This window comes from Serinus canaria, chromosome 8 (assembly GCF_022539315.1).
Source record: "Serinus canaria isolate serCan28SL12 chromosome 8, serCan2020, whole genome shotgun sequence".
Classification (NCBI taxonomy): Eukaryota; Metazoa; Chordata; class Aves; order Passeriformes; family Fringillidae; genus Serinus; species Serinus canaria.
The window spans coordinates 25,459,395-25,477,397 of NC_066322.1; the positions used below are offsets into that span (position 1 = coordinate 25,459,395).

Genomic DNA, 18,003 nt, shown 5'->3' on the forward strand with positions numbered 1-18,003 from the left:
GGTCTTTTCCAACCACGATGGTCCTGAGTCCATGGCCCTCCTACCAACCTCACCTTCAGCCCATGCTCCCACCCCCTGCAGTCCCTGCCCACCCTGCAGTCAATGCTCATTTCACCTTAAAAAAGAGTTGATCAAATAAATAGACACTAAGTGTACTTTCTATTTAGATGTGCATCTCCTGCCAACTCTTTTCTTTCTTTTCCCCCAGGCTTGACAGTTTTTCACAACAGCACCTTTATTCCAGCACTTCCCTTTGCCACACAATAGTTGCTGCTCCACTGCCCTATTTTTGTCATTGAACATATTAAAAAACTCCTGCTAATGAGTATGCAATTAAAATAAATCAAATTTTCTGAGTGTTCCAAGCACTGGTACTTCTCAGCTAAGGGCTAGGTGAGCATTTCTGAAGGAGGTGCAGACAAACCAGAAGCATTCCCAATGTCAGAGGTTGGATTCGTGTTTTCAATATGATTTTTTTAATTGCCAGGAATCTAAAACAATACCTCAAAGGCATGACATATTTTGAACAGATTTCCTAGCAGCATAGGGCTGACACTTCAATTTGAACAGCCCCCCTAACTCGGGAGACCTGGAAACACTCCCATTTCTGTCATCTGTAAAATGGAAGAGGAACAGTAAACTTGATCTTTCTGCAAAAGAGATAATTGCAAAATTTCCATTAACTTCATTAGAAGGGAAATAGGGACTTCTTTCAAGTTTCTGGGCAAGGAGATGACTTTGAATTTTACTGAATGCAGCACTAAAGCTTCCCAAGAGATCAGTCTAATCCTTCCATTCGCACTGCTTTGTTTCTACACTCCCAGGAATTTACTGTGAACCAGATTGTTACCTTAAAATAACAAGGAAATTGAAATGCATTCTTCTTACATAAAGCATTAAATACCTCAGAAACCAGAATATTTCAGGAACTGGAAATGAGCTCACGCTATTTGAATTCTGCTCGGTTGCAACTGCTGAAAACTCTATGATTTTTTTAAGGCTGTTCAGGGTCTGTCTGATAGGGAACAATCCCCTTTCTGCTCAAGACTATTCCCCACTATCTCAGGGAGCCATTTATTGTCTGTAAATTCCAGGAGAATCCACAAGAATGCTGGAAGAAGTCTGGCAGCACTGCCAGCTCTGGCATCAGAGCCACGATTTTCCCTTTTCAAGGACATTTTCAATCCACTGCCTGTCAGGTGCCACATTCCCATGCAGCCTTCTGGATTGCAGCAGGGAAGTTTGCAGGAAATGAGGCTGCTGGAAAAGCAGTCAGGGCAGCCCTGCCAGAGCCTTTATTTCCTGCACTTTCAGAAATCAAAGGTGCATCAGCCTCATACAGAGAATAAGGACAGGCTTTATCTCCAAAAGAACAGGTTATCTCTTTTAATTAATCTTGAAGAGATGACAGTGAAGTTCTCTTACAGAGAAATAATAGAGTTAGCAAAAATTTAATAAAAACAGAGGATTTTGTCTCAGTCTCCATTTAGCTACTTCTGCTTGCCCATATCTTACTTAAATTAACACTAATATTATTTTTTTTTCTCAGCTTTTATTGCCTAAAGAGACAGCTGAGCAACAAACAGCAAATGAAATCTATATATTTGCTTTAAAAGATAAAATTAGAAACAGGGAGAACAGCGCAGATACAAATTAAAATAATATTTCAAGTTCATAAAAATCTCAAGGTATCTGCAGAAAGCAAAAGCAAAGATGCCTACTTAGGAAAAACCCATTTCCCAGTTTTACCTCCTTTTCCAAACATCACTGCATTACTAGATAGAGGAGGAAAAGCTCCAAAGAATTTTGGGGGCTCATACTGTACAGGTTAAATGTCTTCTTACATTTAACTCATCTGCAATTCCCATGCCAGGACTTCCCAAGAGTTTTGGGTACAGGATTTGTATTTTCATGGGCCAGCTCCAGCAGGCAGTGCTGAGGCCACAGGAATTTTTCACTGTGTCCCCATTAGATTCAAGAAGACAGAATGATTTTCCTATTCATAAGGCTCACAGTTATTATTAGTCATAATAATACTGCAGGTGTATGGAATATTTTCTTAAAATTAGGAAAGTATGAATAAAAAATATAGCCCTTCCTAAATCAGGATTCAAAGTTAAAATGTTCCTTTTCTTTTTGAGGTGTCAGGAAAAAGATCCTCTTGGTAGATTTCAAAATTATCTTTGGATCATTTGGGAACATTATACCTTTAATGTGGCCAGTTTTTAACATCATGTATATACAATTTTTAAGAGAAAAATAAAATTTAAAATAAAAAAAGACAAACTTGTGCCAAAGAAAAAATGTGATGGGTTAACGGTGGCTCCAAAAAAAGAACGTGAAAGACATTTAAATCTTAAAGCTTAAAAATCAAAATGATAAGGGCAGGTTAATTAAAAATTTAATTTTCCACAGAGAGAATCTAGAGAATTTTACCTTTGATTGTACATTTCCCTGCAATTCTAAAACTTGGCTGCAGTATTCTCTCTGACCATTCACCACTTTAGGCTGTTTGCAGGTGTTAGAATTGCTGCCCAGAAACTGCTGAGTTATCTGTGCTGTCCATGGCACTCCAGCTCAGCACAGCCTGCCCCTCCCTGGCAGTCACATCTGCAGCAGGACATTTCTCATGTCCATTTTATTTTGCCATCAAACTCCCCCTCCTGGGGTTGTCATCCCAAGCTCTCACAAGGAATCACATTAGTGTCCATAACAGGGGTGTCTGCCTGGCTCACAGGGATGTGTGCAGGGATTTATTTTTAGGTTCTATCCTCATTACTTCCCACCCATTTATTCCCTCTGGTAAATGACTGTAACACATTTGCCCTTTCTGTCTCATTGGTGTGGCCAGCTCTCAATTTAGAGTTTTGCTGAACTCTTGTTTTTATGCAACTTGGTTTTTAGAGTGTTTTCCTGCATCTTTAAGGACCTGCTACAGACCAGGCAGCTACAACTGATCTATAATTTAATCATTAAATCCCTATCAGTTGCTCAAGCTAAAGGGAATTTAGCTTTGCTAAATTTGTGTTAAAGAAGAAAAGCAATTTAATACTGAATCTTTAAACTTCATTTCATATGGCTGCTTCATTCATATGGAAAGTTCTGTCAGAGAACCCAGTGACTCTCAATATTGTTATTTCATGAACAAAACTAGAAGAGATATTTTAATGTACAGAAATCTGCTCTTAGAATTAGGCTCTGAGAGCAATGTTACCCAGGCTGACTGCTGAGCCCAGCTGGAAAATCCTTCACATCATCCTGATTCATGGGAACAGAAAGACCTATCAAATACCAAGACCTGTTCATTAAAACATACAGGAATGTGTCCTACTATGGGTAGGAAAAAATATTTAGAATATGGAATATAGGATCTTATCCAAGGGGCTTTTTTCATTCTTTTCTTATCCTCTCACAGATGAGCCAATGGCAAAGAATGATGTATCATAAGGGCAGGTGCATTTCTTCCATCAAAAAACCAGAAAAAGAGAGAGCCGGAGTTCCTATGAGCACAAGAACCTAAGGAAGGAGAGGAGTTCAGAAGGGAAAAGAGGAAACCTCTGAAAAGAAAGCCCCAGTTATTATCAGGACTGTGGAGCCCTGGGGAAGTGAAAGGACTTAGTTCTGCTCAGAATTGAAACAGCTCCAGCACCTGCAGGTTTTGCTTTGTTTCTATGCAGATGGCCATGTGAGGTGGACATTCCTGGACATCCAGCTCCTTTCCCAGTGCTGTAGGTGAAAAGCCTTTTGACAAGAGTTGTTTTCTCAGTTAGAGGTCCTGCCCATGTAAATATCTGGATTATGGTGCTGTATATTTGCTTTATGCCCTTCTGCTATCAGGATGTTTATCTTGTATGTATGCACAATTATTTCTAAGCCACTGCACTGTGCTATCAGGGTACAACTCTCTGGTCACACACTACAGACTTGTCACTTTGGGATATCTGCACCAAGGAAGGACAGATCCTCCCCAGTGTAAACCAATAGCAGAGTAAGAAAAGCTGGCCGACACATTTTATTTTTTATGCCTGAAGGAACAAGGGGTATTTATTTTATTATGGGCTCAGTATCCTTGTGAATGTTTTGTTTCAAACAGGGAACTGGAGTAAGAACAAACTCTGCTTAAGTAGTCTAAAACATGACAGGAAACATTTTAATCATCCTCTTCAAACCATTTTCTCTATTATCATCAAGGTTTTATCATCACCTAATTTTACACATCACCTAATTTTACACACTAAGAATTTCATGAAAAGCTGAAGAAAAAACATGGAATGATTATTCATTTGCCAGACTCCAGATACACTTTGTGAAGATAAAATTAAATTTCCTTGAAAATTTACATATTATTTGGGAGACACCCTTACCCTCCATTTGGTGGAGGAATATTATAAATGGATGATTATAAATTAAGGATAAAGGATGGAATTATAAATAAAGGATAATTATAAATTATTATAAATGTTGGAAAACTATGAACTATTGTAACCATGACAAAAAAGGGCCTTTTTTATTATTTCTTTTCATATTACTTTCAATAAAATTCAAAGGAAGAATACCCAAAGCCCATGAAATGCACCAGCTATTCCCTGGGAATCAAAGGGTTAAATTGGGCTACTGGGGAGAGATGATGAAGACAGTTTGATTAATTGGGAAGATGGTAGTCGAGGCTGGCTTGTGGAAACCCTGATCTCAGTGACACCAACAAGAATGAGCAGAAACTTCCTTGACTCACTGCTGTTCATTCCTTGCATAAGGTCAGAACCTCGCCATGGAAAATCAGAACCTTTTCTTTTTTTTATTCAGCTCACTGGGTTCTGCTACAAAGCCTGTAGAGCAGCTTCCAACCTTTCAGGCATTAAAGATGTGAAAATAATGATCACTCCATAGTGTAGAAAGCCTCCTGGATGAATAATGAAACCTTTCTTAAACCCAGCTCTGCTTCAGCATCTAGAGGCGTTAGGTGCATTATCTTGTAAGAGATTAAATTATAGTTTTGCTGTCAGACATGCAAATTCTGCTGGAGCTCCGTGAGAAGGTTTACAAGGTAAAAATAACAGTGAAGTGCAGAAGACAGCAATGATATAACTCTCAGTGCCAGTTAGCTGTGAAGGATTCCCACACAAGGGGTAATTTTTCACACTAAATGAATAGATCAAAGGGGATGATTGCAGATTGAATCATAAACCATAATAACAAAACATGCAAAAATGTATTATGGCCAAAAACTCTCTCAGAAAAATAATATGAAAACTGAAAACTTTCCACAGCTTTTTGTTATTCTCTAAGCTGATTTGTCCTGATGCAGAGTCTCTATTGGTCTGAGATATTCTTCCTAATCTGACCTCTGTGCTCATACAAGCTGTTGATACATGCTAGCTCCTATTTCTGAGAGCTCAGAGGCAGGGAAATGCTCTGTGAATTTTACAGTCCTTGCTTGACATTCTCTGACCTGCTGGCAAGCAGTAGCTGCCAATTAGAGGGTGGAGGACAAGGCAGAGTGCTGATGTTTCCCAACCCATACACAAGCCAGCCAGAATAAAGATCAAATTGAAATCTGTACAAACCTGAGTGCCTCCAAATTCCTGCTGGAATGCTCTGTCTAACTTCACTGTTCAATATGCTCACTGTGGAGCTCTCAATGCTAAAACCCTTCTCCATCTTCTGGGTTTTATTTACTTTAGTTTCACTTTTTTAAGGAGGGGGAAAAAAAAAAAAAGAGAGAGCGTATGGAACATTTAAGGAACTGTAGTGTGAATTGTTTATAGGTTTTTTGACAACTGTGATGGCAAGTGTTGTGTGAGCACTGTTAAGGTTTCTCGTTTACTTATGTATATTTATAGCCTGCTCAGGGTCTGGCAGTCTGCATCTCCTTGGTTGTCTTTTTTTTATTCCTCTCTCTTGACTAAACTCATAACTAATCGAAGAGCCCTTCAATTTGTTTTGTTCTGTCATGTAATCCATCCTATCCTCGTCTGTTGTTTGGGGGTTTTTTTATTAAGTGGAGAATAGTTACCCAAAATCTTTCCAAAATGCTTATCCAAGCATCTCTATTTTGTGCTACTTTATTGTTCTGAAACGTCTCATGCTGCATTGCCAGTGAGCTGGAGATGCTGTAACTCCTGGTGCTCCTGACTCCTCTGCAGACTCTGCTGCAAAGGGGACAGAGTGTAGCTGCTTCTGGAGGCTGCTCAGGCTCTTAGGTTAGAAATTTGGGGGTGGGTGTTCAATTCCCATCTGTCAGAGCTGGGGCAGTTCTCTGCTGTTCATGGGGCAGGTTTCTGTATCTCTCCCACAGCCCATCCTCCCTCCAGGAGATCTCTGCTGTCCATGGGCCATTCATTATTAATTACCTTCTGTCCATGGGCCATTAATTATTAATTACCTTCTGTCCATGGCCAGGGAGTGTCCCTGCAGGGCTGATCAAATTCCACCATCCCATGGGGAGATGCTCTGCCCAGGGGAGGAGCCAAGCATTCCTACCTGGATCCAATCTGCCCTGGGAACAGCCCAGCAGCCTTTGCCCCCTGCATTCCCAGAGGAGCAGCTTTCTGCTGCCCTGCATTCCCAGAGGGAGAGCAGGCCCATCTCCAGCAGCCCTGGAGCTGCAGAGGAAAACTCCCCCCTTGTGCAGGATCCCTGCTCCAGCAGAGCCACAGCTGGCACTGCAGGAGGGCTGAGCCCCCCTGGGATGGGACTGTGCCACCACCCTGAGCCCCCCTGGGATGGGACTGTGCCACCACCCTGAGCCCCCCTGGGATGGGACTGTGCCACCACCCTGAGCCATCCTGGGATGGGACTGTGCCACCACCCTGAGCCCCCCTGGGATGGGACTGTGCCACCACCCTGAGCCACCTGGGATGGGACTGTGCCACCACCCTGAGCCATCCTGGGATGGGACTGTGCCACCACCCTGAGCCCCCTGGGATGGGACTGTGCCACCACCCTGAGCCCCCCTGGGATGGGACTGTGCCACCACCCTGAGCCCCCTGGGATGGGACTGTGCCACCACCCTGAGCCCCCTGGGATGGGACTGTGCCACCACCCTGAGCCCCCTGGGATGGGACTGTGCCACCAGCCTGAGCCCCCTGGGATGGGACTGTGCCACCCCCCTGGGATGGGACTGTGCCACCACACTGACACACAGTGGGCAGGGCCTGTCTGACTCTGGCATTGTTGTTTTGTACTACTGCATTTTTTATTTTATTTTTATTTTTTTCACTAATGAAGAACTAATATTCCTATTCTCATATCTTTGCCTGAGAGGCCCTTAATCTCAAAATTATAATAATTCATAGGGAGGGGGTTTACATTTCCCATTTCAGGGAAGGCTCCTGCCTTCCTTAGCAGACACCTGGCTGTTCATACCAAGGCACTCAGACACATCTCTAAAGAGTGTCTGGTGAAATTTATATTCCATTTCTTTAATGAAATCAATAAAACCCTGCTATCACAGGACTTTCCAAAACAATGTTTCCAACTGTGATTTTATACTTTAGAGCTGTTGCTGGGCAATTTTTTTTCCCCAGCCTTTGGTTCTTTACAAGGTTTGACAGCTGTACAGTCTTAAATTCTACCCACAAACTGAATGGGTAAAGTGAGGGCAAGAAGGGTTGGAGATCTGGATTTCAAAAGCTTCCCAAAAACTGGCTGTTTATACAAAACTGTGCAACCTGTTGAGATTTAGAACTTGCCAGAAATCTGACAAAAGCTAAAGGCTTTATAGTATTTCAGCATTTCTCCTTTCGATTAGGGCAATTACTTGAATTCACAGAAAAACAGATGCAAATTGGAGGTATAAAGGAAAAAAAAATTGAACCAAGCAAGTTTTTCAGACAAAAAAAAAAAAAATAAAACAGAAAAAAAAGTCTGTATTTCAGTCTGAGTTTTGGGGTAGAAATTAATTTCATTACACTTAAGTTTCCTTTCTAACAGCCCACCATGAGTCATTCACGGGTTAATTATAGACAATCAGAGATAGTTACCATCACAACAGAGCCCTGTTCTTTGTAATCTAAACTTCTCAGATAAACCCAAACGCTTGAATCTCTCATAGCAAAGGAAAAAAAAAAGTGGTTTGGGGAAAGTAAAAAGCAAATTGCACAATAAAATTTAATTGGAATTACAGGGCACGTTCTCAAGGATGTTTATTCTTTCTCACTCAGATGGAATAAATGGGCTGTAAATAGCTGTAAATAGCTGGTGGAAAATTCAATTTATGCATCTGTTCTTCTGTTGCCTCCTGTTCCTTTGCTGCACTGTGGCTGTCCCAGAACTGTTTGGACTCTGCAATAACACCTCTGCTGTACTCACCTGGCCCAGCCCCACAGAAGGAGGTGTATTCTGGGATGGAGGACAATATCCTCCAGGAGACACCCATGGAACAGCCTCACTCCATTAATGGCAATGCTCTAACATAACTGTGTTTATAATTCTGCAGAATGCAGAGAGACCATTCAATAATATTTTACTTTACGTGCAGCCAAGGTGGTTTTTATGTCTTTGTGTTTAGGTTCTGCACAGCTGTTGCAGAAGTTTGTTAGGGACAGTGCTGGAATTGCAGCAAACTGGAATTGGGGTCACCTGAGAGCAGGGTGCAATCCAGATGTGCAGAAACCCAGATGCTGGTGGCACAGCCCTCTGCCAGCCACCCACCACCACAAAAATCTCTAATGTGCTGGTAGGAACGTGGCCACACCACCCGGGCCAGCTCAGCATGGTCATTCTGCCAGCAGGCAGTGACAGGACTCGGGGAAAAATGCTGCCTTTATCATCTGTAAAACAGCACTTGATCTGCATTCTGCTGCCTTTATTTGCATTCTGCTCCCACAGCTGGGCAGGGCTTTATCAGACAAGAGCCCCATCACCCTAACAGGTTGTTAATAAGGAGAACCAACAGCTGAAGAGAGGTTTTGGTAGGAAAATGCCTCCAAAACGAGCGTGCCAAGGAAGTGATGTTGGACGTGTCATATTTCAAACACAACAGGCTGTATGTTCATGTAAATGTTATGCAAATGAGACACAGCCCTCAGGCACCTGGTGAGCTTCCAGAGAGGCCCTGGAGGCTCCAAACTGTTGATTTAGCACATGAGCTTGAGCACTTGCACGGAAATGCATGTGCTAAAATCACATTGAAAGAATGTATGTGTCAGGGACTTCGGAATCTGTTAAATATTGATGCAAGCTATGGGCTCTTCCCATGGACATTTTGATTTCCAGTCAGAAAATGTTGCCACGGGATGATGTTACCTCTTTTAATGTGGAATATGCAGCGGATTGTCTGCATGATTAATGCAAAGCCTCCAGCAGCAGCAGCCTCAATCCTACTTTTAAGGATTCATGGGCAGCAGAAGAAACAAAAAAATTGCAAGAAAGGACACAGAATTAATGTAATCATTTGTTTAGAAGATACGTCACGTGTGGATAAAAATTATCTCTTTTTTTAGGAGAAAATATGCAATTTTTTTTCCTAGAAATGGAAAGAAAAAGAGGTGTGAGAGTGATGTAGTCTAACCTGAAAAGGGATTCTTATACCAATCCGGGGGGAAAAAGAAGGAACACACATTGGCTTTGTTTGTGGGGGGCTGTGTGGTTTTGGAGGAAAGAAACTGTATTTGTAATCTCTCTTCTCAAATAATATTTTAGAGGTGTCCCAGCCATCAAGAGAGCAGCCTCTGAGGATGACAATCAGAAAACATGTAGGTGTGCAAGGAGTTGTGCTATTTTTCCCTGACTCCTGCTGCAGTTCCAGATTGCCCATCATCACAGGAAATGTGACAAACAATAAGTCAAATAGCAAAGCAAATTATTCCTGTTCATTTAGAATCCCCAAACTCCAGGAACTTGGGTGGCAGATTTCATTTGTGCACCAGAGTGCCCTGATTTAACTGCAGATGTCAGGGCTTCTGATCTGTGTTTTTAGTCTTTTCTGTTCCATATCATATTTTTGTTTGGTTGGTTTATTCTGACATGCATTCCCAAGAGGGTGGTTATGTTCTTCCTAGTAAGAGCACGAGTTATATGAAACATTTTTGGTACTCTCAGCTCTCTCTTCCTAAAATATAAACAGCTCTTGTTAGTATGGTAGAGCCTAGAGTACTGCATATGAAAAAGCCACCCAAAATGAATAAAAAATGACAGTATCACACACTAACTAGGTCCTGAGCATGATTCTGTTGTTGTTGTTGCTAATCAGCAATCAATAATGACTGCTAGGAAAACTTCTAATATTACTTCAGAGCTTTAGGGATTTCTCAACCTGTTGCAATGCCTTTATCTTGGATTTCTTTGATGCTGTCAAAAGGGAGTTATGCCAAGCTTTCCTTGGGCTCCTTTGGCAAATCCATCCAAAAGAGGAAGGCTTTGAGCAGAGCTGTGGTGAGCCACACCAGACAGGGGAGGTGCTGATGTTGGAAATGATTAAATTTTAACATTTCTATCTAACTTTGGTCTGGGGGTTTGTTTGTCTTTTCCCAAGGGAAAGGAATTAAAGTTTCTTTGTAAAAGAGTCTGTTGCCTGGGTGAGTCCTGATGTTTTAACATCTGCAGCCTGGGAGCAGCACGTGAGGATCTAGTTAGCATTGAAGGTGAAGGAATCAATACCCACAGGAACCCAAATATTGAGAATTGTGTAATTTGGGACCAATGAACATCAAACCAATGAATTTCTCTGGGTTTTGTCTGTATAAGTCTGTGAAAAGTCTGGCAAAGAGCCATGTGTGTTGGAATTATTTACTCTGCAACACGTGGATGAATTTATTTCTGTTCCCGGACAGCATCCTGTCCAGAATAAAGTCATGCTGTAATTCTCCAGAACAAAGTAATGCCTTAATTCTCTAACACTGAAAGTGATGTTGCAGAGCTTTTGTTTTTCCCACAGTTTTGGTGACACTGGGACTTGGAAAGCTGCTCAGGAATCTGGTGTAACAAGCACTGGGGTCACTCCTCCCTGCAGCAGCACAGGAGGGAGGGCTCTGAGTGTCACCCTGGTCCCCAGGTCCTTCAGGCTGTCACTTCTCCCAAGCCAACCCTCAAGCTGGGACAGAGATCTGGTCCAGCAGCTGTATGGAATACTCCAACTCAGCTGTCAGTATACACCTGATTGAAGATTAATGAATAACCTTCAAGTGTGCTACTTACACCCTGGATCTAAAACTTCTTGATGGTTTTCCAATTTAAAAACAGCAGTCTTTCAAAAAACCTGTGCATATAGAACAAAAAAAAAAAACAAAAAAAAAGCCTTCCTTGGCTGGTTTTGTGCTCCTGCATTTCAACAGAAACAGGTTTTTTGTTCAATTAAGTGTTCTGACAGTAGAAATTTGTCTTGCAAATGTTCCCAGCCTCTCAATGAAAGCGGTGAGAGAAGCCAGGCTTTCATTTATCAGCACTGGTGCATCTGATGTGAGAACCATTTCCTGGAGGCTCCTGCTGCCAATTAACCAAATCAGATTTGCTGGTGGACCAGCACTTGGTTTGCATCCACTTCAGCAGGAGGCTGGAGAGAAAGCTTTCATTTGTAGTGGTTGTAGAAATCTTGGGACATGCAGAAGGTCACTCTGTAAATTGTAGGCTGGCAGGGTTGAATTTTGCATTGTGGCACAAATTTTCTTTGAAATATTTCAGTGGCCAGAAAGGGCAGATTTCTTTCAGGCAGTGTTTTGTCTCTGTGTTCTGCCACTGGTTGCAGTCACCAGTTATCTTCACATGGAAGGAATTTTTGCATGTGGAAGGGGGCTGGTTTCAAGGGTTGTTGTCCATCTACACAATGAAGTCAGGTTGTGAAGGTAGGTCACATCTGAGGGGTGGGTGGTACCATGGTCTGCAATGAGGATCAGACAATTCAACCTTTAAGGTTGAAAAGTCCTCCAAGAGCATCAACCTTCCAACCACTCTGTCAATCGATCCACATCTCATCCACTCACTTGAACACCTCCAAGGATGGGGACTCCAGCACTGCCCTGGAGAGCCCCTTCCAATGCCTCACCATGCTTTAAGGGCAGAAATTGTTCCTAAAATCCATCCTGAACCTACCTGGGAACAACCTGAGGCCATTTCCCCTTGTCCATCAGTAGCTGCCTGGAGAAGACTCCAATCCCACCTTGCCACAGCCTCCAAGACCAGGTGATGAGATGGGCAGCCTCAGCCAAACCTGGGTTTGTTCTGCTGCACTCTCAGCCCAACTCTGGCACCAGCAGATGGCCAGCCCTGAGCTGCCATGGCACCACTCCAGGATGGATGGGACCTTGGGAATATCCTCCAGGGACCAGCAGCCAAACTGGACATGTGCCCTGGAGCCACAAAACCTGCTTGTGTCCTTCTCCCAGTAAAGGCACTTCCGAGGAAGTAAATTTATAATTCCTTGAGTGACAGCTAAGGCAGTTGGGAATTGTATCTGGTTTCAGGTGCCTTTAATGAAGATCTTGGTTACCAGTGGAAGGATCCAATGAGCAGAAAGAATCCTAAATCACATCTTACATCAAGAGTTTCATTATTACTGCACATTCAACTGCAAGTTACAATTCTGTTTGCCCTTCAAAGCTGGAAATGAACTGGGAGAGGATATTTCAAATGAGTAACATAAGACTAGAGATCTCCTGAGGAGGACATTGTAGCTTTGTGTCCTACCTGGGACACTGATCTTGGCCAAACATCCTCCAGAGCTAGGAGTGAGCAGCAGCAGTCAGCACAGAGGCTGCTTTGACTGACAAACTGTGCTAGAACTACTTCCTAACAGAAAATAATGCATCTCCATAAAACCTTATAGCCAAGAGCTCCAAGCTGTTCCAAAGGTCATTTTAAAAGAAAAGGAATTCAAGCACAGGAGTACAATAACTATGTCTTAAATAAATAAATAAATAAATAAAATAAGAAAAAGAAAGACGTATGAGAAAATAAATACACCTGTAAATGGAGGTACTGGTCACACATGTTCATCAGGTTGTCCCAATGACCAAACACTTCTATAAACACTTCTGTACCAATTATTCATCACTAATATCTCTAGCACATCTTTAGACCCTCTGCCAGGTCAGCACCTCCCTTATAAATCAAACTCTTTGATTTGAGCAAAAAAGAGAGAATAAAACTGATTATTCTGCTAACAATTACCAATCAAACCACACTTCCAGAGGAGCTGGTGAAGCTGGGATCTCCCCTGGACGTGGGCCCTGGAGCTGTCATGTGGTGGTGTTTGTGAGGGTCCCCAGGATGAGGTGAGAGATGAGAATGTAGAGGGTGATCTTGGCCCCCAGTGAGTTGCAGCTGGGTCAGTTGCTGAAGATTGGAGGTGGGCCTGATCTTAACAGGCCACACCTGCAATCAATAAGAACTGGTGCTATATAAGAGTAAGGAAAGAGGAGTGAGGAGAGTCAGATTACTGCCAGGACCTGGAGAAGTCAGTGTGTAGAGGAGCTGCCTGTGAGGAACATCAAGAAGGTATGAAGCTCTGATAATATGAAATCCTCATACTATGATGATGATGGAACTGTTGCTATGTAAGACAACGTGAGAATCTGACTCCATGTTCTCAGAAGGCTGATTTATTATTTTATAATATATATTATATTAAAAGAAATGGTATACTAAAACTATACTAGAGAAAGAGAAAGGATGCATCAGAAGGCTAAACAAGAATGATAATGAGAGCTCCTGATTGACCCAGAGAGTCTGACACAGCTGGCTGAGATTGGCCATTAATTTAAAACAATTCACATGGAACCAATCAAAGAGGCACCTGTTGGTAAACAATCTCCAGACCACATTCCCAAGCAATCAGATAATTCTTTTTTTCCTTCTTTTCTGAGGCCTCTCAGCTTCCCAGGAGAAAACCCTGGGCAGAGAGGATTTTCAGGGGAGGTGACGGTGCCGCTGTCCCTACCTTGATGGCGGTGGAGGCGATCTGGATGTGGTGCAGCCGGCGCAGGGTGCTGTCCCTGTCGATGAAGTAGGAGGCTGCCAGCTGGTGCAGGGTCTCCAGGGTCACCACAGAGCTGTTGGCACTGGGGTCGCTCCCTTCTGACCTCTTGCTCAGCTTCCGTTTGTCCACAAAAATGGTGAGCGACTCCTCTCCTGGGCAGGGAGAGAGAAGCCCCAGCAGGCATCAGTACAGAGAGATTTTGTAAACATTCAACTGGAAGAACATACAAAATATGTTTATCCCCAAGGTCACTTAATAAAGTCTTTCTGTAGTGTTCTGTGTTGGCATAAAAGAAAATGAAACCAGTGTAATACTTGAGGTGTTTGTTGGTTTCCTTCTCTCATAGCTGATTTTGGAAGAAAGGCACCTTGTTACACCTTGTTGTGAGCAACCATGTGCTTTTTAATCAATTCAGCAGTGCCTGAAATCTGATAGAGCAGTTGCCTTGAAACAAGTTTCTGCAACTGAAAAATGTGGGGGTTTCAGAAAGTTGGTGTTTTTCCAAAAGAAAATAGAAGCTCCGGCACCTTGTGTTGTGGATTTCTCACTTCCTATCTCTTTGTAGAGACGTGGATAAATACTGTTGAAATCAGAAATTTTAGTTTCTGTAAGATTATTGAAACCCAAAATTCTGACTTGCTCAACTGAGTGAGTTCTTAGGAACATTTTCAGAAAGCACCTACTGGTCCTGTCAAACTTTCCATGTTTATCATCTAGTTCATGGATATACTCTCCTGTGTTTCAGGCTAAGCAAGAATTCATTCATTTAGTAGAGTGTTTAGGCAAAACCCTTTACATCACAAAACAAATTGGAAAAGCAATTTCTGGACCCAGTATTTTCTTCTTTGCAATTTATGTCCAAAATAAATTGGACAGAAGTAAATTTCCTCACTCTCTGAGAGTGTGTTTGGTAACCTGCATCCTTCAACATTTAGCTCAACAATTGATTAATAATGTCATTATACCTGGATTTTAGGTGCTGAACAACTCCACTGAGTGCCTTTTCCTAGTTCCTGGAAAGGAAGTTCCCCTGCTAAGGTCTGCCTTGCCACTTGTGCTACTTTCACTGCTCACCCATCTGCTGCAGTGGCACCGTGCCCGTGCAGAGGATGCCAACTTCAGATGGGATTATGTGCCAAAAAGTACTAGCTGTAGGATAAAAATCTAGGATGAAAACATGACATCATCTTCAAAGGGAGCTAATCTTGGTGGTGAGCAATGCTAAGTGAGGAAGGTGTGCCTCTGTGCAGGAGATCACCTCTGCTGGCAAAGTCTGACTCACAAAATTTGTCTTTGGTTAACACGAGCACACTCCTTGCTCCCCAGGGCACACTGTGTGTTTCCCAGTCTCTCAGAAATTCAGAGGACAGACAAGCCCTTCAGACCTTACACAGGCAAAACTTGCATTATACAGCAGCTTTTTATCTAATTGGACTTGCAGGGCTTGTCCAGAATATTCCTCTTGTCCTGGGAGGGACAGGTGGCTGTTCCAGCTGGAGCTAACCTCGGTTTCCACCACTACATTTATGCTTCTCCTCCTACAGTTTCCTAATGGGTCATTATTTTGTGCATGGAGTCATCAATGCAGGAATTAATTGCCTGAAGCTCCAAAGAACCAGGAATTAGCACAGCCTCCTTAAGTACCAGGACTTCCCCACCCAATTATTTCATCTTTCTGCTGTAATATGTGGACAAAGGTTCACAACTGCAGTGAGGAGGGAACTGGGAAAGCACAGCAGACTCTAATGACCTGTCCCCTGGGAGACATCTGCCGTCAGAACCTGATCTGGGTTCCAGCTGTGCTGGCATTCAGTATGCCCATGCAATAAAACCTGACTTGTCACAACCTGCCCTGCCACTCCAGCCACAACCAAAGGTGTTTCTGGGATCAGAAGCACTGGAGTGGGCTGAGGTTTGAGCCATGGGTCCTGGGCTTTGTGCAGCTGTTTGTGGAGAGGCAAGGAAATGGTTTAGAACAGATTTTAGGAGAGAATTGTTCCCTGAGAGGGTGGGCAGGCCCTGGCACAGGGTGCCCAGAGAAGCTGTGGCTGCCCCTGGATCCCTGGCAGTGCCCAAGGCCAGGCTGGATGGGGCTTGGAGGAACCCAGCCAAGGCTGCCTTCCAGCCCAGACCATGCCATGGTTCTGTGGTATCAGAGAAGACAACAGCAGAACTCAGAGGGTGAATGTTGTGCCAGCAACCAGTTCAGGCTGCACAGATTAAGTGCAAAATTTTTCTAGGAGCTTTCTCTCCATGCTTTCCCCTTTTCCAGAGGTCTGAGGTAGTTTATTTAGGTTAAAGTTGCTTTTGCAAGGTCAACCACCTCTCCACTGAAAATGTAATGAATTGCAAGGGCAAAGAAAACAAGGACTTAAAGCTGCAGAAAATCTCTGGGAAAGATTAAAAAAATTTTTTTTGAGGTTCTTTGTGCTTCATTATCACAAATTATATTATTACTTAAGCAGAGCTTGTTGAGTTTTGTTCATATAAAAAAAAAATCTCAGGCATTTTCCTGTTCCCTGCTCTCTGGGAGCAGACAGCAGAACTGCAACAAAAACTCCCATTTCAAAAACAAACAAACCTTGGAAAGGACAGGGCTGTGTGTTGTGATGCTTTTCTTTGATTAGAACATCTCAGGAAAGGAAGGTTTGTACCACGTCAGAGTTACCACATCACCCTATTTGCCTCATTTGCTCGACCCCACACTTTCCATGGCAGTGGCTGCTGGCTGTGTTCTGGCTGGCAGGATCCCCTGGCACCCCCAGCCCTGCAGGCTCTGTCCCTGATGCCTCAGGCTTTAGCTTTTGTATTTTTCAGGTTCTGTGCTGCTTTGGTGTGGAGTTCTGAGCTTCATATCAAGGGATAGTAGCTTCACAGAGCAGGGAGACAAAACAATTCCTGCTCCAGCTGGGCACCAAGGACAAATGATCCAAATCTCAGCCCAGGAGCACAAACAATGAGGGCTGAAGAGAGAAAAACAAGAAGGATGGGACTTCATAACCTAAAGCTGGAACTGGACAATGAACTCCAAGATGCAAATGGGGCAGAACTTATAAAAGTGAGAGACCCTGCGAGCAGTTGTGCATTTTTTGTGACCATTTTGGTTCACCTTGGGTACAGCCCTGGCTGGGCTCTGGTGCTGCCCAAGGTGGATCCATTGAGGGCTTTTAATAAATCCCTGCTTTATTCTTTAACTCTGCCCAGCCTCTGTTCTAGGTCAGCCTTCACAAGGCATCATCCCCACACCCTGACAGATATGTTTGGGTTTTCATTCTCTGTAACCAGACTGAAAGGACTTTGAATGCTTTCATGGCATCTCACACCAGAGGTGTCTGTATCACACACCCTGGCTCATCACTGGCACTCCCAGGCACTGTGCTACCAGCAGGTGCCATCAGGGGCTGCTCAAAAATATTTGCTGCCCAAAAGACTTTTCACAGATTTTTTCATCTGTCAGAGCTGACTGAGCTATTCTGGAAAAACTGGACTCCCTGTACATTGGTGCTTAGGCACCCCTGTCCCTGCAGAACTCTGAAAGGGCTCCCTTCAGCCCCCAGAGCTCCAGGCTTTGGGAAGTAACACTGCCAACTCAGATTTGGGGAAGGCAATTTGAGATTTAAGTTCATTTGGAGAAAGTTAAACCCGTGCCAAAAGAGATTCTTTTGTCACACATTGAAAACATGGAGGAATCTTGTTTTTCACTGGTTACTGTCTGCCACCATAAAACAGGCTAAGAAGACATCCAAGCATCAGCTAAAAACAAGTGTGATTTAGAAAACAAGGTGATGAATTTTAAGAATTGAAAAGGAGTAATGACAGTGAACATTTATAAAACATGATTATTCAGCAGCAAATCCTCCCAGCTGTGCTTTTCACAAGCTCTGAAAGCAGCATTTGCTCTCCTCCTCAAAATTCAAGAGACACTAAACTTCACTTTCTCAGGTTTAAAGGAAGTAGGGTGGAAACACACAATTATGGCTCACAAAACAATTCTACATAGCCCAGCTGGGTGGTTCAAGGAGCTCTCAGTCACTACAGGGATGTTTTATTGCCATGGGGGGGCTGTCCCCGACAGAATGTCCCTGCAGGGG

At 43.1% G+C, this 18,003-nt stretch overlaps 1 protein-coding gene across 2 annotated transcripts in view; it reads right to left on the reverse strand.

Moving 5' to 3' along the window:
* The window catches only part of LOC103814800 (BMP/retinoic acid-inducible neural-specific protein 3), a 188,961-nt gene that overhangs the window by 69,500 nt on the left and 101,458 nt on the right, over nt 1-18,003 (reverse strand). For both annotated transcript variants that reach the window (XM_009088418.4, XM_050977475.1), the window contains one exon: nt 13,874-14,064. In XM_009088418.4, coding sequence (XP_009086666.1) covers nt 13,874-14,064 — 191 coding nt within the window. The remainder of the gene's footprint in view (nt 1-13,873; nt 14,065-18,003) is intronic.